The following is a 19,569-nucleotide window of genomic DNA, read 5'->3' on the forward strand; positions in this document are numbered from 1 at the left end:
CAAGGCCTTGGAGAGGGTGCAGAAGAGATTTACTAGAATGATACCAAGGATGAGGGACTTCAGACTGGAGAAGTTGGGTTGTTCTTCTTAGAGCAGAAAAGGTTAAAAGGAGATTTGATAGAGGTGTTCAAAATCATGAACCGTTTTGATAGAGTGAATAAGGAAGAACTGTTTCCAGTGGCAGAAGGGTCAGTAACCAGAGGACACAGATTTAGGATGATTGGCAAAAGAACCAGAGGTGACATGAGGAAGCATTTTTACGCAGCGAGATGTTATGATCTGGAATGCAACAACAACTTGCATTTATGTAATGCCTTTAACGTAGCAAAATGTCTCAAGGCGCTTCACAGGAGCGATTTTCAATCAAAATTTGACACCGAGCCACATAAGGAGATATTAGGACAGGTGACCAAAAGCTTGGTCGAAGAGGTCGGCTTTAAGAGGGTCTTAAAAGAGGTTGAGAGGTGGAAAGGTTTAAGGAGGAAATTCTGGAGCTTAGGGCACTGCCTGAAAGGGGAACAGATTCAATAGTAACTTTCAAAAGGGAATTGGATAAATACTTGAAGGGAAAAAAATTACAGGGCTATGGGGAAAGAGGTGGAGAGTGGGACTAATTGGATAGCTCTTTCAAAGAGCAGAGGCATGATGGGCTGAATGGCCTCCTTCTATGCTGTACCATATGCATTTTCTTTAACTTAAATGGCGATTTTTTTTTTGGTTGTTCTTATAATATACTTTTGAAAGGCGGTAGGCCATAGGTGGCTGGTGTTCTCGTGTGATAAAAAAATTAGACATAACCCTCACTACACGCGCTCCTGATCTTTGGCCGCCAGGTGAGGAGGGGGGGCGGGCAGGTCAGTGGACGTCCTCGTGGGCCTGCTGCTGGGCCTGTCCAAGGTGGCCATCCACAGGTCCAGGTTGGATGCGGCCCGTGGGGGGCAGTCGCTCAGACCGTCTGTCTCTCTTCCGTGGAATTCCCCGCGCCCCGGGTGGCCCTGGAGATGGAGCACGCGGTGTCTGCCGGAACGCTCGAGGCTTTCCGCTACCGGTGGGCACCGCAGGGGCTGGAGTGCATCCTGGACAAGGATAATAACATTTTAATTTGAACTTGTTTTGGTTTTTCTTTGGGTTTTTCACACATAAGCACACCCTAAACCCTCCCCCCACCCCCCCCCCCCCCCCCCGCCTTCTTATAAAAGGGGGACCTAAAATCACAGGAAAAGGGGAAAAAAACCCTCACTACACAACATAAGGGTAAAGAATCTGACAACACCAAGTTATAGTCCAACAATTTTCATAAGGGGGCATATTTGGCACTGAGCATGCGCATTTCGAGGCGGGCTGCCCACAAAGCGGAGCGATGGAGAGGTCGAGTCGCGCACGCGCAGATGCGAGATATCGCCGGGTGACGTGGAGCGTGACTTTGGCCGGGATTCGCGGGGAGTCGTCGCCGTGGCAGCGGTTGCCGGAGCGAGAAAAGGGAGGTGGGGGTTTGTTGTTGGTTGTAATGGCAATGGAGGCGCTGGGGGAGGCCGGCCTGCACTTTGACGAACTCAACAAACTGAGGGTCTTGGATCCGGAAGTGGCACAAAATACAACGGAGCTGAAAGAGGAGTGCAAGGAATTTGTAGAAAGTAGGTACGAGGAGGGAGGTCACCATATGGCGGGGAGGAGGGACCGTTAGAAAGATAAAGACTTGTGTTTAATATAGCGACTTTCACGACGTCCCAAAGTGCTTTACAACCAATGAAGTACTTTTTGAAGTGTAGTCACTGTTGTAATGAAGGAGACTGGCAGCCAATCTGTGCACAGCAAGATCCCACACACTGCAATTAAACAGGTGTTGGGTTGAGGGATAAATATCGGCCAGAACACACCAGTGAACTATATGACATGAGATGAGATGTGTCTGTACGTTAAGAAACGTGAGGGGTTGTTCAAAAACGAGGGCGTCAGTAGGTCTGGGCTGTGTGGCAACTGAAGTAAAGTCAAGAATGGAAAAAGTCTATTTAGCCCAGTTAATAGTAGGGGCGGACTGACTCCCCGATATGGCACAAGATTCTTCTTGATTCTCATATGGGGAAACTGTTAGAAAGACTAGTATTTAATATAGCAACTTTCATGACATCCCAAAGTGCTTTACAACCAATGACGTGTAGTCACTGTTGTAATGAAGGAAACTGGCAGACAATCTGTGCACAGCAAGATCCCACAAACAGCAATTAAATAGGTGTTGGTTGAGGGATAAATATTGGCCAGAACACCAGTGAACTATGTCATGAGATGTGTCTGTATGTTAAGAAATGTTGCTCAAAAATGAGGGCGTCAGTAGGTCTGGGATATCGAAGAATCTTGCGACCTTTCATGGAGTCTAATCCTGGGTCTACACCTGTGAGAATAAGGTCCTGAGTCTCTGAGTTACTGAAACTCTATGTGAATCATCTGTAAAATTGTGTGGAGTCCTCTGAATCAAAAGTAAGGACTCCTCACTCAACTGAATGCAGCATCAGTTGCTGCGTGAAACTTGGAATGGAGATCGCACCCTCATCTTTATTATGTCAAACCTCAATCAGTAAGAGTGATAGTCCTTTAACGTAGTAAAACATCCCAAGGCAACACCCTAAGGTGCTTCATAGAAGTGTAATCAGACAAACATTGGCACTGAACCAAAGAAGGAGATATTAGGAGGGGTTACTAAAAGCTTGGTAAAAGAGGTAGGTTGTAAGGAGGGTCTTAAAGGAATACGAGAGTGGTGGAGAGGTTTATGACGGCAATTCGTGAGCTTAGGGGCCTAGATGGCTGAAGGCATAGCCACCAGTGGTGGGTGGGGAATAGGATATGCATAAGAGGCCAGAGTTGGAGGAACGCAGAGTTCTTGGAGGGTTGTCAAATTTTGAAAGAGAATTCTGGAGTGGAAGGAAGCAGGATGCACAGTGGGCCTGGGTTGGAAGAGTGGAGTGTGTGAGCTGGGACATAGGGCTTGGGAAGGTTGCAGAGGTAGGGTCGGGTGGGGTGAGGCCATGGAGGGATTTGTAAATGAGGTTAAAGATTTTGAAATCAATACACTGAGAATAGGAAGCAATTGGTGAGTTGGGGCGATATACGAGCAGGACTTTGTATAGAATATGGGTGGTGGAATTTCAGATGAGTTGGAGTTTGTGTTGGATGCAGATTGGGAGGCTGACGAGGAGACCCTTCTGATTCAACCTCACCAAGGATGTTGATCCGGTTACTTTCATTTAATAAAAATGTTTCCAGCACTGATTCTCTCACCTTGACAAACTTACAAAAGCAAACATCTGCTTTTGTAACTATTGGACCAAGATAATGCTGTCCCTTGTAAAATAAACAGAATCGGGTCTCGATCTAAACTTGACATTTTTTTGCAGCATCCAAAAATTTCAAGTTTCTTGAATGGACTTCGAATAATGAGAGGAGTGATGCTGCAATAAACATTTTCACATCGTTCACCTGACGAAGGAGGCTTGTGAATTTAAAATAAAATTGCTGGACTATAACTTGGTGTTGTAAAATTGTTTACAATAAAGATTGAACAGGTGCCAGACAATGCAAATATTCAGAGCTAACTTTTTATAAACTACAATTGGATTAACTAGGAAAACAAACACACATGATAGGGGGTCTGTCAATCTGAGTTTGAAATACTGTTTGTGGTTTCTGGCACAATTGCAGAAAAACTTACTGTGTAAACAATACATTTTAATTAATGATTAACAACACGAGGAACTGAAGGAAAGAATATAAAATGTACATCAGCAGAGTAGGCTTTCCATAAAATGTTGGAAATGCTTGTCTGTAAATCTTCCCTTGCTTCCGGTGTTAGAATTAACTTGATCATAAAACTTTTATTTGCTACTTTAAACAGTGCTCTCCCTGTATTAGGAAAAAGACATTGTGTGAATTGGTAACCCAATGAGGTTTTCTGCACTATTTAATGTTAACACTAAGATCAACTGCACAAACTCAGGTTGACATCAAACCACATCCTTCCTGTGTTTCACTCCCATCTGTGACAGCAGTGAAATACAGGATGTGGTTTGATTGTTTTGGCTGAATTCAAACCCAGTCTAGACAGGTAAGGTGAAAATCTGTTCACTCATTAGCAGATGATAGTCATCCCGAGGGAAACATTTCTGTGAGTCTCGCTTCATTTCCCAACAGAGTGTGAAAAACAAACACCCCTTTGTAATCGTTGGGAATTCAGGCTGATGAGAATTTATAAACCATAAATCAAACTGGCAGGAATGCCACCAAAACCTTCCAGAAGCTGAATTAAAATTTTTCCAAGATGCCATACTGTTGATATTGTACTTTTTTTCCTGGTGTAACTCACAAGGAATTCTGTACCAAGGTATCAATTATTGGAGTGTATTTAACAATACACCTTGTTCAAAGTCTTGGAATAGTTTCAGGTAAGAACCTCTAATTTTGCAGTTGTGCTGAAAAAGATGTATGGTGAATTGAATACTATTATACTCAAGGTTTAGTGCAAGATTCATTTGGTATGTTGGTAAGTACGAGGCAAAATTTGAATTATGGAGTTCCATTGCACTGATTGAGACTGCATTAGATGGTATTCTTGCAAGGGATTATTGTCATCTTTGATTCCAATTTAACAATTGATGCAACACCTCAGAAACCACTGGGTGTAGAACCAAGTCGTCATAAATTGCAGGTGCAGCAAAATTTGGACACAGCATAGCATCCAGAGATTTGGCCAGCCTAGCAGGGCCAATACGATGTAAAGGAACAATGGAGAAATGCAAGGGGTGGGACTCTCAAGGGCAGTAGTGTTAGACTTGGATAATGGGTGTGTCATGGAGGGTGTCATGTTTAGGTGTACGTTTTAGACAATACCAAGAGAAGCCTTGTACATGAAACAAAAGTTGAAATCTCACACATTCAGATCTTGCCAGTTGATGAACAATTCATATATTGGCTGTTGTAACCGATTATCTTGTGCGATTATAATGTGTAATTTGGCACAAATTTTTATATTTCTTTCAGAAATAGGCCAGTTCCAGAAAATTGTTGGTGGTTTAATTGAGATAGTCGATCAGCTTGCTAAAGAAGCTGAGAATGAAAAGATGAAGGTAATGTTCCTCTAGATACAATACTAAATTTTTGCATGTTGTGGTAAGTTATTTTAACAGTAAGAGAAATGGTGATGCTATCAACTTCTTAAACATTTTTATTACTAATTCAAACTGTTAAGTTTCATCTTTATGAAACTTTGAACAGTCTGGCAGCAGGAATGACACCACATAGTAACTTGATCCAGTGTAGCAATGTACAGGACTAGAAATGATCACTGTGGCTCATCTGGTCAGTCCCAGTATATTATACATTCCCCAAACAAAGCATGATGATGAAACTGGGACGAAGTGGTGCTTTTGAGATAACGTGGATTGTACTAATTACCCACAAAGGTTGATTACAAAATAGTTTGCATTGTGATAAATACCTGTAACAGGAGCAAAGTACTGTGATATCCATCTTGTTGCCTAAAGGTGTAAAATTATTCTAAATAACGAGTTATTGAATTGACCCACTTGTTTGCACCCAGACCACAATCGTAGAGAAGTCTCTGTGCTGTGTGGTTGGGGAGTAAGAATGCTGCCCATCATGGGGGAATCTAATGGAGCAAGAGAAAATAATTGGCTTGGGGGTGATGTGAAATATTATTGAAGATCTCATCGGGCCGTTGATTAATTATGTTGCCATCTACAGGCCATAGGTGCTAGAAATCTTCTGAAATCAGTTGCTAAGCAAAGAGAAGCCCAACAGCAGCAGCTCCAAGCTTTAATAGCTGAAAAGAAAATGCAGCTTGAAAGGTTTGTCAAAATCTTGTTTCTTTTACTAAAAGAGAATTGAGCAATATTGCAGTGCCTTGCATTAAGCCACTGTAATGGTACCATTAAATGCAGCCACCTTTCTGCTGTTATGTCATTTTGGTATTAAATGTCCATCATGTATTCCTATTTATTGTATATTTTGTAATGCTACTACTCCACTAAGGAGGTGAGTAGGCTAAACTGTTCTTTGTGGCTTAAACTATGCACAAATAATATGGAACTGGGCCTACACAACTTGCATCAGTATAAGGTACTCCTGCACACCAGCATGGCCAAATAATGCAAATGTGCAAGGTGAATGGCAGGTTATATTAAAGAAAAATCAAAATCTCCTTTACTTTAGAATTGCTACACCATTCCCTGACCAAAGGGATGGACGTTCCTTGCTGTGTCTCAAACTGATACCTCAGAAGTGCATGACAGTAGGTTAGGTTCAGACTTCAACCTAATTTTTTTTTTGCTTCTGAATAGCTGTGGAGGGGTTACAGTAAATTAAGCCACTTTTCCTGGCTTCTCAAATTTAGAACTAAATACATTTACTTTTGATTTTAAAAAATCTAGTTTTTGCAACTATCTATAGATGTGGTATAAATGGACCCCAAAAAGTTTCAACAACTTGTGTTTATATAAGTGCCTTTAATGTAATGAAACGTCCCAAGGTGCTTAACAGGAGTGTAAATAGACAAAAATTGACACTGTGCCAAAGGAGATATTAGGACAGGTGACCAAACACTTGCTCAGAGGTAGGTTTTAAGGAGCATCTTAAAGGATGAGAGCTAGATGGAGACTTGGGGCCTAGACAGCTAAAGGCACGGCCGCCAATGGTGGGGCAAAGGAATTGGGGGATGCACAAGAGGCCAGAGTTGGAGGAACATTGAGTTCTTGAAGGGTGGCCGGCCTCATCTTCCATTCTTCATAAACTTGAGCTCATCCAAAACTCTGCTGCCCGTATCCTAACTCTCACCAAGGCTCATTCTCCCATCATCCCTGTGCTCGCTGATCTACATTGGCATTCAGTCCGGGAACACCTCAGTTTTAAAATTCTCATTGTTGTTTTCAAATCCCTCCATGGCCTCACTCCTCCCTATCTCTGTAATCTCCTCCAGCCCGAGATCTCTGCACTCCTCCAATTTGTGTCTCTTGCGCATCCCTGATCCACCATTGGCCCTAATCTCTGGAATTCCCTCCCTAAACCCCCCTCTCCTCCTTTTAAGATGCCCCTTAAAACTTGCCTCTTTGATCAAGCTTTTGGTCATCTGTCCGAATAACTCCTTATGTGGCTCGGTGTCAATTTTTTTTTCCAATAACGCTCCTGTGAAGCACCTTGGGACGTTTTACTACATTAAAGGTGCTACATAAATGCAAGTTTGTGGTGGTTGTAGGGCTAGAGGAGGCTACAGAGATAGGGAGGGGTGAAGCCATGGAGAGATTTGTGCATGAGGATGAGAATGATGAAATTATCATGTGGCACTAGGCAATAATGTATAAGGAGGTGTGTATATAATATGGAATGCATCGGAAACTGTTTAAGGAGAAGGGGAAGCTCGTCGGTAAATGCACACTCCCAAGTTCATTGTGCAGTTAGATTATGAGGCTATAGTTCTGATTTTTTTTTTAAAAATGAAACCTTGTCGTCCTGCATTTTCCTTATCCTATTTTTCTGTGACTGAATGAAACAAGTTGACTGGCCATTTGTGGGGTAATTCTCAGCCAATTAGAACTGTTATTTGTGTTTACCCACAATTAACATCTATTCTAGGTGTCAGGGCTGTGCAATAAACAAGTGGTGATGCAGTCGAGTCCCTCTGAGCAAAGTCCTTTTGAAGGACCACAGTAATATTTCAGTACCCCAAATATAATTGTTAAATATATAAAATGAAGCTGGTTGAGAGCCAGCGCATAGTAAGCCCCGTCTTTCTCTTATACCACACTGAGCAAATCTTAGGCCAGCTGTATTGCCACATTATTTACATCCAACTCTTGTCAGCTCTTCGATTTTACACTATGTATGAGATGTTCTGTCCCTCAAACTGTTTATTCTTCAACATAAATTAAGATTTAATTTTTTTTTAAAGTAATTCTGAATTGAAAGACCTAGCCATACTTCAGTTTTTTTTTGTCTCAATTTCCTAAGTTTACCACAGGCAATGATCTGCGCAGTACTCAGTCTTTCATAATGGGGATCAAGTTACCTAAAGGCGTAGCATTTTTCAAAATAGACTAATAACAAATTAAGTATCACTGGGATAAATGCTATAATGGGTTGTTTCTGGGTGATGTGTAACACAGACTGTTACTCTCTCTCTAGGTACCGGATTGAGTATGATGCATTGTCAAAAGTAGAAGCTGAACAAAATGAATTCATCGATCAGTTTATTCTTCAGAAATGAAATGGGAAGGAGAGACACTAAAGAGAAGTTTTTTTTTCTGTAACGATGCAGAGAAGTTTGCAGTGATTATTCCATTATGACGCATTCCATCAAAACAGTCGTTTTACACAAGGTGTATTTTTGCATTGCCTTTTCATAGTTCAATGAATATATATCAAGCAGTTATTTCTATAATGCAGGTTTGTATGTGGTTCTTTGGATTACATAAGCAATTTGTAACGTACAATTTTAATATGCACTTTTTTAGGATGACATTTCAACAAGCGTCAGAGATCTATGTACGTTACACATGTAAATATTTTGTTAGCCCTTATTGTTTTGTATATTTTATGTTATTGTTAATAAATAGTTCCTTCAACTTGTGACATCATGGCCTACACATTTCCAACTTACTGAGTGTCCTTTTGTCAGCATTAATAAAACTGATGTTTTAAGCTGTGCCTTACCCACTACAGCTCTTTCTGGTGTCCCTGTGCACTACAGGGTTGCCTCTGATGTAAGGAACGCTGCTGGAAAGCAAACTTGCAGTATAAATTAGCCAGAATGGTGGTTTTGCCTACTACCCCAAACAGGAAATATAGACTTCTTGCACCAACATTTGGCATTGGACAGTGAGCGGGTTGATCTCTCAGCCTATCTGTTCAAGTGAATTATGTGGTTTCAGCATTGCTGGCTTGTCTGAACATACCTTCTCCCTCCCCCTCCTCCAACACTGTAGAAGTTCTGTGGCCAGATCCATAAAGTGGGGAAAGGAACTTTGCAATAACTGCACGTGAGGCATATGCATGTTCCGCTCGTTGTTTGTCATCGAGTCCTCTAAGTATAAACGGAGCAGATTTGGTACAATGAAAACAAGCGCAGCATGTATATCCCTTTTTTTATATTACTGAACCACTTCCATTCAAAGCAGTTCAGTACAGGTGCTGGATCTGTCCCATTTGTTCTGCAGTGTGGTAAATTCTTGGAAACATCCAACTTGCAAAGTATGCAAAATGAGTAAACCTGATCAATTCCTTATAAGATTTGCCACAAACATGGATTTGATGATGGTGATGTTAATCCAATTGAAAATTCAGTCACTTTTACAGAGGTAAGTTATTAGGATAACTACTTCACAGCAATTTTATGGAAGTCCGCTATTTATTACCTGTTGCATTATTGCTTTTTTCATACAGTACTGAATAGATTTGTTTCAATTTAACTCAGTTGAAAATGCACATTCCAAGTGACTGTTCCAATTGAGAGATATATCCGGTAAGGTCTCGAACTAAACACCATCCTCATCTAGGAACAAAAAATGTTTCAACACAATTTCATTTAGGTGTGATAATACTGCAATAGTAATTTGGAGATTAATGTGAATGCTAAAATGTATATTTTTCAGTGTTTCTCTAATTATACTACACACAGCTGTTCCACTCATGGTTGAGTAGATTGCAGCCCAAGGGTTTACAGGTCTTTTATCAGAAAGTTGATGCAGCGTAAAAGTGAGCTTGGCTGTACTTAGTCATGTAGAACAAAAATAGGAGGCCTAATATACACCATATTCACATTTCTTGTTAAATTAAGCAAGGAGTAGTTGAACATTGTAGCACTGTGAAAAGGACACTCAGCCAATACAGCTCGCTGCATTATCTAGATCCTTTTGCCAGGATCCAATCAGGTGTATAATCATTTTCTTACCTCAATCTGATCCCTCTGCTCAGAGTTGGAGATTGGAACAATTCTCTTCTGAATGCTTCAACAAAATCAGTATTTACTGCATCAGGTAGAAATCCATTCCATAATTCTTACTTTAACAGCACATCTGGCGACCTCCTACTAGTAAGAAGGGCAAGAGTAGTGATATCCTGGGAACGCCATCATCTACAAGTTCCCCTCCAAGTCACACACCATCCTGATTTGGACATATACCACCACTCCTTCATTGTCAAAAACACAGAATTCCCAACTTACCAAACTGAGCACCATCACCATAAGGACTGCAGTATTTCAAGGAAAAGGGCAATTAGTGACACACAATTAATGCAGCGTTGCCAGTGTCGCCCATATCTCGGAAATAAATAAACACGTCATTCTTCCATATTTGACATCCTTTTCTCAGTTTATAATCACGTTCTTTTATCCTGGCTCTACATAAACTTACCCTATGTCTGCCATATCCTCTATTATTTTAAACTTGAATTGTATCCATCTTGAAATATTTTTGCAAGAGAATAGATTTAACTTCCTTAGCCTCTCCATAACTCAAAACCTACAGATTTTTTTGTCCTCAAAGTATAGTAACTAAAATGGGACTGAATACTCTAATGTTTTACCTGTCTTTTATAATTTTTTTTATAATCATGGAACATCAAATCATCCATCATTAGTAAAATACAAAGAAAGGTTCTCCCAAGCATAAGTTAAGGAAAGGAAATACTCTTTATTGATAAAGCATTTACCAAGAATATCAGTAACATAATGTGATCTTCTACAGCAAGATTTATACACCCTGCAAACGGTGTTTAATTACTGTAAAACTGTACAGGAATGATGGCTGTTCAACCTCCGACTGCCCAGATACAGCAACTTTCTGATCCTAATGTGTTGCTGGCATGCAATTTTAAAAAAAAAATCCCAATCCTGAACCATTGATTGAGAAACAGAATCCATAACAATAGTCCAAACGTTACTGAAGAACATTCAGGGTTTTAAAGAGCAAATTCAGGGCCGAAATCAGTAAGTATTTCTCTAAACAGAGGGTGATCCAACAGCTCAATGGATTGTCGGGGTAGGGGGGGAGGGTGTTTGAGGCCAGAAAAATGGGCTCATTTAAAACGCTGGACACAGGAATTGAAGATGGATTACTGAGACCAAAAGGGCTAACGTACAGTGTCTAACCTGCAGACCTAGGGCCACATGCGCACTGGTAATCCAGTCTTCAAAGTCCAGGCAACTCAGCCCTTATATTTCTTATGTGCTTGTATGTTCTGTTTGAACTTACTGGGCCTGGCCATTTGGAAAGAGTTGTTCTTTGTACTGTTGCCTCATTGATGGATAAATCAGAAGACCAGAGTCTGTTTGTATAAGCAACATGTGATGTATACAAATTAATGGGAACATGGATTTATACTTTCTATGTGGCCCCTGAGGCTCCATGGTATACACTTATGTGGCCGATGAAGACAAAATCTTGGACTTATTGTGATCCTGTCAACTTAATTTTAACTGAAAATACTCCTATTAAACAGAGGGCAGCTCTCTTGTGACAGTAAACTTTTCACACATATCCCTTTTCATTCAGATTTACCATCTTAGTACAAACTTGCTCTCAAATTATAAGACAGTATTGCCAAATAGATCACTGGAACAAAATGGGAAATGATTCTCTGAATGCTCAAGTGGAAGCAGTTATCGTCTCTTCTTTTCCTCATCAGGATTGTACCTTTTGCTGAGAAGCATAGTTAGCAGGATCATAACCGGGATTAGTAAATAGGGGGCGTAAATAGCTAAGAGAGATAAACGTTCTGACATGGTATTTGGTCCTGGATACTTTGATTTTGAGAAGTCGTTAAACAGAATATGTGCGAGGATGGAAATGACTGTTGTAGCCACGTGTGTGGAGTACATGATGGCGGGTGTCCTTATCCATGAGCAACTTCCTGCATATAAGAGTAATACAAAGCATTATATTGTGAATCGTACTTCTCTTCACTGTGTATTTATGTGGATTATTCCAGGCATGACGGTTGAAATGAAAACCAAATTGTCACGTTGTACCAAATAGTAGTCCTTTGGATGGTGTTTTTAAAAAAAAATTACAGGGACTTAAATTAATTTTAGAGAGTGCTTTGGAGGGGCAGGATATGATTTTATATCCACAATTCCGCACCCCCCCCCCCACCGCCGCGCCCCCCCACCGTGATGAGTCTGATCTTGGTTTATTATTGTGAGAAAGCACCATGGCCACAAGGCGAGATTCCCAGTCAACCCTTGGCAGATACAAGCTGGCAGCTACACTAGGTGACACTGGGGAGCAAACCTGCAATCTGTGCTCAATATGGTAAAGTTCACAGTGCAAGGAAGGCTCTGACAGGAAAAAGCAGGGGAAATAAGAGGATGAGACACAGTATTCTCACCTTCATGGTTTGCCATATTATGAATATCACAGCTGACATTTTTTCAAAGCCACAGTGAGTGACAGGAATGATTTATCATTGGGTGATGAAAGCAAATGAACTCCATTAGGTGTCTCTGCAGCACTCAGCTCAATTCACACACATTTAAAATAAACTCTGCCTTTTGCCCAGATCCTAATGACCATTTTGCTTCATTCTCGGTCACAATTTACTTCAGGTAAACTAGTATGATAATGCTAAATCATGTGCATATATAGGTATACAATACAAATAGGAAGGGAATAATTGCCACTATTTAACTTGTAGAGTCAGTCCCAACAAATTCCGAGGTCCCTAAGGCAAATAGAATATCTTCAGGAATAGTATTTTTTGCAGAAGTTCAATCTTCCCTCCACTGTTTTTCCTGGCACAAGCCTATTGAAGGATTCAACTGTCATAAACTGCGAAAGCAATACTCAAGCAGTTTATCTACGTTATCTGAAACCCAAGATTGGATTACCAACATTGACTCAATCCCTTGCATTTTCTCCACCACTCCCTCTTAGTTGCCACTGAGTCATTGACTGCAGACAGGAGGCAGCCAAATGACTTGCTGTCAGGTCTCTGAAGTGCTGCTTTGAACAGCTGGTGGGCCATGTGCAGCAGTGGCTTAGAAACACCTCTCTGCTGTTCCCTCCCTGTCAAGAGGTGGTGGCTTTTTTTTTCTCTCTGCCATCGCCCTACAGCAATATAACTGTGATCAAGAATGCAGTGGGAGTTGTGGGACTGCTTGGGGGGAGCGACACTTAGGCTACAGTTACACTTTACATACCAATCTGAGATCAGTTTATGTTCAACCAAATAGTGGTTTGCTAGACCAGAGTTATACTGTCACTCAGACTGGTTGAAACTTTTAGTGAGTCCAAAGCCAGTTGGAGGTCCCAGGAGATGTGCATGTTATGGGCATTAGTGCGCACATTCATGCATCCGTCATACCAAATGCAATTACTGAATGTCAAAGTGAAAATTTCACAAACTTCTGTTGAACATACAGAGCTATGGGTTTCAACATTTTTTTTTGATGAAATACAGTACTGAAAATTGGAAAGCGAACTGGGAACCCCTAAACTGCCAGGCATTTCACTCCTATTTTAAAGCACTATGGTGTCAGACTCCTGGATTTCACTTTGCTGCACCACAAAAATGGCAGTATGACTGTAGTCTGAGAAGTCTCTTTTTTCATATATAGGGCGTTGAATACAAAAGCAAAGAGGTGATGATGAACCTATACAAGACATTGGTTAGGCTTTGATTGGAGAACTGTGTGCAGTTTTAGACAGTCCACTGAAGAAAGGATTTTACAGCCATGGAAAAGGTGCAACATACGATTCACTCGGATGATTCCAGAAATGAGAAGGTATAGTTGTGATGAGAGACTTAAAATTAAGGATGTGTTCACTGGAGTGAGATAGTTGAGGGAAGGATCAAAGAGAAGTGCTCAAAATTACGAAAGAGTTTGATGCGGTAAATAGTGAAAGACTATTTCCACTGTACAAGGAGGCATAAACTTGGGATTAGTACTAGAAAGATAAAGGAAGAGGTTAGAAGGATTTTTTTCATGTAAAAGGTTAATACGGAACTCTTTACCACAGTTGACTAGCAAAACCAAGTCAACCTCAACATTTAAGAGGGAATTTAAAACTTCTAGAAGCAAAATATTAAAAGATACAGGGAAATGCGCTTAAGGTAGATAGCTCCAGTGGATGAATGGCTTCCTTCTGTATTGAGATTTCTATCTATGACTAGGGAAGTACACTGAATGTGGATGGGAATGTGATGAAATGGGACACAGAAACATATTACAACATAATTATTGCAACAAAAAAGGGTCCCAAAGTCAGTTAAAGAAAGAAAATCCAGTTTATTGTTCCACATTTTTTGTTTGGTATTAATGTGCCACAATAAAATAAAACAATTCTCACTACTACACACATTTTGGGAGTCAGATACAATCTAAAATAATGGCACAATCCTGCTAATGTTGCATTAATGATCGATGATGTAAACACAGCTATGTGATGGAGAGAGGGAATACTAAGATAACTTAAAAACGTAAATAAATACTGTACTGACCTTTGTAGAAAGCATAAGCTGCAATGGGAAAGAAAGGCATCTGCAGCAATGCTTCACAAAAAACGCATGCATTGAACCATGCGGGAGGGTCCATAATCATTGGGTCTTTGAACTGAACAGCGTACCATTTTAACAAACCTTGCAGCTGAGGAAAGAAATATAATGTTTAAAAATAAATACAGAATATACAATTTCTTTTATTGGCAATTTCTACATAAGGTCAGAGAACAAGGTTACCATTCTGCCCCTTTCCTGGTAACATTTTTAAGAGTTTGTTCAACTGTAATCAAAGCCTTTCTAACGTGTTCCTCATCCAGTCAATATCTGGTATTACTGTACCTTGGTACAATGGTACTAACTGCTACACACTACGTAGGTGCTGCATACAATCCACATTTAACCACTGCACAATTCTGCCAGAAAAGGCAGCAGAATGATGCAGTGACTACCTCAAGATTCCAGAAAGCAGTGGTCAGGCTCATTGTCCACCAGATTTTTCTGAATAAGATCAGTACATCACTAGGCTTTCATAATTGCATCAGGTTGAGCACTGGCATCTTTTAAACTGCTCAAATATTGTAAAATGTTGCTGATGAGGTTCCCTGAGATACTGTGCAGTGTAAGTGGAGTTTCCTTAAATACTGTGCAGTGTGAGTGGAGTTTCCTGAGAGACTGTGCAGTGTGAGTGTGCAGGAGTTAGATACTGTGCAGTATGAATGAATGTACAGGAGTTTCCTCAGATACTGTGCAGTGTGAGTGTGCAGGAGTTTCCTCAGATACTGTGCAGTGTGAGTGTGCAGGAGTTTCCTCAGATACTGTGCAGTGTGAGTGTGCAGGAGTTTCCTTAGATACTGTGCAGTGTGAGTGTGCAGGAGTTTCCTTAGATACTGTGCAGTGTAAGTGTGCAGGAGTTTCCTTAGATACTGTGCAGTGTAAGTGTGCAGGAGTTTCCTTAGATACTGTGCAGTGTGAGTGTGCAGGAGTTTCCTTAGATACTGTGCAGTGTAAGTGTGCAGGAGTTTCCTTAGTTACTGTGCAGTGTGAGTGTGCAGGAGTTTCCTTAGATACAGGAGGAGGGCAAAACAAATGGCCCAGTCAAACTAAAAATGCGTGTATTAAACGTTGATTTCATTCTCATGAGGCAGGCGATATCCTACGGTGCCCACTGGTTGCTTTGAACGAATCAGTGGACACCACATGATCGTGCTCTAAGGTTACCTGAGCACACACTGGCGATCACAATGGAAACAGGCTGATATCCTAAGCGCATTTAAGATAATTGAGAGAAGTCTTAAGTTCTGGCAATAGGCCCACAAAAGGTCTCTAATGCCACTGGCTTTATTGAGGCAGTATAAGTTAAATTTCCCAGTGCTGCTAACTGCAAAGACCTTGCACCAACAGTTGTGCAAAAGCACCTTCTTTTGGTACTTCTACAACAGTGCACTGAAGGTCAACATCCCATTTTATACTATACCACTGATGCAGCGTTGGGTGTCACAGCAACACCGGAAGTGTCAAACAGTCTGCTTCTGATAACTCCACGTCGCTTAATTTGAATTAGTGATTAATTCGAATTGCACTAAAACAACCTGAATTGTTGTTTTACTCCAATTGCTTAATCCGAATTACTGGGTAATTCAAAAAAGAAATTGAGCAAAATTTGACATTGAAACATCAGGGGCAGACTGTATAGTATAAAAGCAACATTAGTGACACATCATACAAAAAACAGTCCTTAGCGGGAGCTACGGGTTTGGCGAACGGGTTACCGCAACATTATCAAAATGTGCAAGACAGACTTGAGATAAAACCAGGTGCCCCTAATATTGGGCAATGGGCCCCTTTTAGCAAGGATGTCTTACTGCTGTTATACAGGGCCTTGGTGAGACCATACCTGGAGTATTGTGTGCAGTTTTGGTCTCCTTACCTAAGAAAGGATATATTTGCCACAGGAGTGCAGTGAAGGTTCACCATACTGATTCCTGGGATGGCAGGACTGTTGTATGAGGAGAGATTGGGTCGACTCGGCCTGTATTCACTCGAGTTTAGAAGAATGAGAGGGGATCTCATTGAAACATATAAAATTCTGACAGGGCTCGACAGACTGGATGCAGGGAGGATGTTTCCCCTGGCTGGGGGGGAGGGGGGGGGTCCAGAATGAGGGGTCACTGTCAGGATACAGGGTAGGACATTTAGGACAGAGATGAGGAGAAATTTCTTCACTCAGAGGGTGGTAAACCTGTGGAATTCTCTACCACAGAAGGCTGTGGAGGCCAAGTCACTGAATATATTTAAGAAGGAGCTAGATAGATTTCTAGACACAAAAGGCATCAAGGGGTATGGGGAGAGAGCGGGAATATGGTATTGAGGTAGAGGATCAGCCATGATCATACTGAATGGCGAAGCAAGCTCGAAGGGCCGAATGGCCTACTCCTGCTCCTATTTTCTATGACTCCCCAGTTTTTGCAAACTTGGTCCCGGACTGGTAGTTCGGAGGTTGATGAATATGCACAGCTGAATAATAGTGCTGCAGCCCAGTGGCACTGTCACACCCGGCAAAATTACAGTGTGCACTCCCTCTAGAAATAACAGTAACCTGTACAATGGTAACCTGTGCAACAGAAACTTGCAACGGTAATGTGTACGATGGAAACTTGTCCAATAGGGACCGGTACAATATCTCACACTTCAATACAGCCTGACTGAGATGCACTCAGCTGCCGGAGGACAATATTGATTTCAGGGAGGTTGCAGCACTGAACTCATTGTGGGATCGGAGCGGCTCACAGTGTTCATCGAGAGACAGGAACCCTCTCCAATTCACGCCTTCCTGCTTTCTCCATTCAACGTTATTCCAGCACTCCAGTGGGACTGGGAGCAGGGAGATTTGGATGGAGAGATCGCCGGACCCTCTCGCTTGGATCAACACTCACCGCGGGCGGGTACACCCATTCGGGTAACAGAGCCTGTAGGTCGATCGCCAAAGTGATGGGAATGTGCGTGAAGAAGTAGAAGAAGAAGATCCACTCTAGGAGACGGGTAGAGGACGCCATGGCTTCACTCAGGCTGTAGCGTTAGATGTCGGGATTGGTGCAGAAAGTGTCACCTCACATCGACCACTCGCAACTTGTGAAGCGATTGGTTCCGAGAATGAAGGCGGAGAAATGCAGAGCGACCAAATCTCAATTTGAGGGATAGACTCGCTTTTGCTAAGTAAACGTTATGGTTCTCCTTACATTTGAATATATATCTCCTCATCCCTCCAGAGGGTGTTCAGAACTCCGAGATATGCAGTGGGAGGGTTTCCTCCACCCAGTGAGAGAGATTCCAGCCCTCCAGGATTGTCCTGGACTCTCCAGGGATTAAGGCTTAATCTCCTGGAGCGACTCAGGAGAAAAGTCATTACAAATAAAGTGTGTTTTTTTTTCATTTTCTTTGAACACTTTAGTTGTTATAAAAATATTGGCCATGAAGTGAAAAAAGCTGTTTGACTGGGTGAGGCTGTTGGAGGTGGGCGGTCATATGATGAAATCTACAGGCATACATCCAGCCAGAGTTGACAACTCTATTCTGGACCAAGCTTTGCGGGTGTGGCTGTGTCAGCTATTTCCCTGGGGGAACTGCCAGTTTGCCACTGGATTTACCCACAGAATTGCAGGGCCAATGTCTCCAAAATGCACATCACTGTTAAAATTATAAGGGGTTGCTATATTAAAATAGGTTTGGAATTTCTAACACTCTCTTGTTAAAGCTTACACCAGTAAATCAGGAGAGTCTCGTTGCTATTTTAGTGGGAGAGAAGGACTCACACCCGATAAAGTGGCAAAAAAACAAACTTTGAAAATAGACAATAGGACTCATTTGATAGGGAGTAATGGATATGTGGGAGTGATTTCAAGGCAATGCCACCAAGGAGGGGTCTAGAAGACTTAATAAAGTCTTTATGAGTGTTTATACTCATCTTAATCACTAATAACACTTCAGCCTTAAAACGTTTATAAATTGTTAAGTTTGTAGAGTTTTTTTGTCTGCAACAGATTATGTCACAGAATTCAACAGTCGGTACACTGTGTCATTGGGTGATTAGAGGAAATAACACACAGATTAACGCACAGGCCAAGACTGTAGCACAGAGGGTATCACACGTTGTCATAAAGAGCAAGAGCAAAGCCCCATATCTGAACACAGACGTATTATGTCCTGGCGACACATTCCAATCTATAATAATCTATAAAGTATATACAGTAGGGTAAGCGGGATGGTTTAGTGTATTTTTACCGTGTGGCAGGTGTGGCAGCCAGCCACCTTCTGTGATCGAATCGCATAATTTGATCTGAATTGCAGTTGTACCATGCAATTTGAATTGCACTGATCTCAGGCTTTATTTCACAGCAAATCGTTAATGGGAGTAGAAGCAGAATTTGAGAATGGGGCTGGATATGATTTGTGATCAGAGATGAACAAAAAGAGGTTCATAGCAGAAATTAATCACAAAGGCTTTCAGAGCTGCAATCTGAAGTTCAGGAAATCCTCAACAAGTAAATAGTCTTGCTGGCAAAAGTTTACTTACATTGTTTTTGTTATCTCACAGATTGCAGTCTTACTTTGGCTGGTGCCAGGCGTGTGATTTTTTTATTCGTTCATGGGATGTGGGCGTCGCGGTTCTCCCACAGTGCTGTTAGGAAGGGAGTTCCAGGATTTTGACCCAGCGACGATGAAGGAACGGCGATATATTTCCAAGTTGGGATGGTGTGTGACTTGGAGGGGAACGTGCAGGTGGTTTTGTTCCCATGTGCCTGCTGCCCTTGTCCTTCTAGGTGGTAGAGGTTGCGGGTTTGGGAGGTGCTGTCGAAGAAGCCTTGGCGAGTTGCTGCAGTGCATCCTGTGGGTGGTACACACTGCAGCCACAGTGCGCCGGTGGTGAAGGGAGTGAATGTTTAGGGTGGTGGATGGGGTGCCAATCAAGCAGGCTGCTTTGTCCTGGATGGTGTCGAGCTTCTTGAGTGTTGTTGGAACTGCACTCATCCAGGCAAGTGGAGAGTATTCCATCACACTCCTGACTTGTGCCTT

The 19,569-nt window shown here is 41.7% G+C and overlaps 2 protein-coding genes across 2 annotated transcripts; one reads left to right on the forward strand and one right to left on the reverse strand.

Moving 5' to 3' along the window:
• Positions 1-1,392: 1,392 nt before the first annotated feature.
• ift20 (intraflagellar transport 20 homolog (Chlamydomonas)) lies at positions 1,393-8,647 on the forward strand. Its single transcript, XM_068008360.1, has 4 exons — positions 1,393-1,634; positions 5,029-5,114; positions 5,752-5,855; positions 8,185-8,647. Exons 1-4 carry the CDS (start codon positions 1,508-1,510, stop codon positions 8,264-8,266), a joined length of 399 nt encoding a protein of 132 aa, XP_067864461.1. The 5' UTR covers positions 1,393-1,507; the 3' UTR covers positions 8,267-8,647.
• A 2,034-nt stretch (positions 8,648-10,681) lies between these two features.
• On the reverse strand, positions 10,682-17,566 carry tmem97 (transmembrane protein 97). The gene is made up of 3 exons (XM_068008359.1): positions 17,433-17,566; positions 14,500-14,644; positions 10,682-11,910 (listed from the first exon to the last, which is right to left on the reverse strand). Exons 1-3 carry the CDS (start codon positions 17,550-17,552, stop codon positions 11,660-11,662), a joined length of 516 nt encoding a protein of 171 aa, XP_067864460.1. The 5' UTR covers positions 17,553-17,566; the 3' UTR covers positions 10,682-11,659.
• Between the last annotated feature and the right edge of the window lie 2,003 nt (positions 17,567-19,569).

Source organism: Heptranchias perlo, chromosome 28 (assembly GCF_035084215.1).
Source record: "Heptranchias perlo isolate sHepPer1 chromosome 28, sHepPer1.hap1, whole genome shotgun sequence".
In the NCBI taxonomy this organism is placed as follows: domain Eukaryota; kingdom Metazoa; phylum Chordata; class Chondrichthyes; order Hexanchiformes; family Hexanchidae; genus Heptranchias; species Heptranchias perlo.

Bases quoted from the DNA above. Each gene is read 5' to 3' on its own strand.
- ift20 (XM_068008360.1), top strand. From the start codon at position 1,508: ATGGCAATGGAGGCGCTGGGGGAGGCCGGCCTGCACTTTGACGAACTC. The intron at 1,635-5,028 runs GTAGGTACGAGG...TATTTCTTTCAG, and splicing joins GTGCAAGGAATTTGTAGAAA to AAATAGGCCAGTTCCAGAAA. The intron at 5,115-5,751 runs GTAATGTTCCTC...TGCCATCTACAG, and splicing joins CTGAGAATGAAAAGATGAAG to GCCATAGGTGCTAGAAATCT.
- tmem97 (XM_068008359.1), bottom strand. From the start codon at position 17,552: ATGGCGTCCTCTACCCGTCTCCTAGAGTGGATCTTCTTCTTCTACTTC. The intron at 14,645-17,432 runs GTGAGTGTTGAT...TTCTTTCCTCAG, and splicing joins AATGGGTGTACCCGCCCGCG to CTGCAAGGTTTGTTAAAATG. The intron at 11,911-14,499 runs GTCAGTACAGTA...TCTTATATGCAG, and splicing joins AGCTTATGCTTTCTACAAAG to GAAGTTGCTCATGGATAAGG.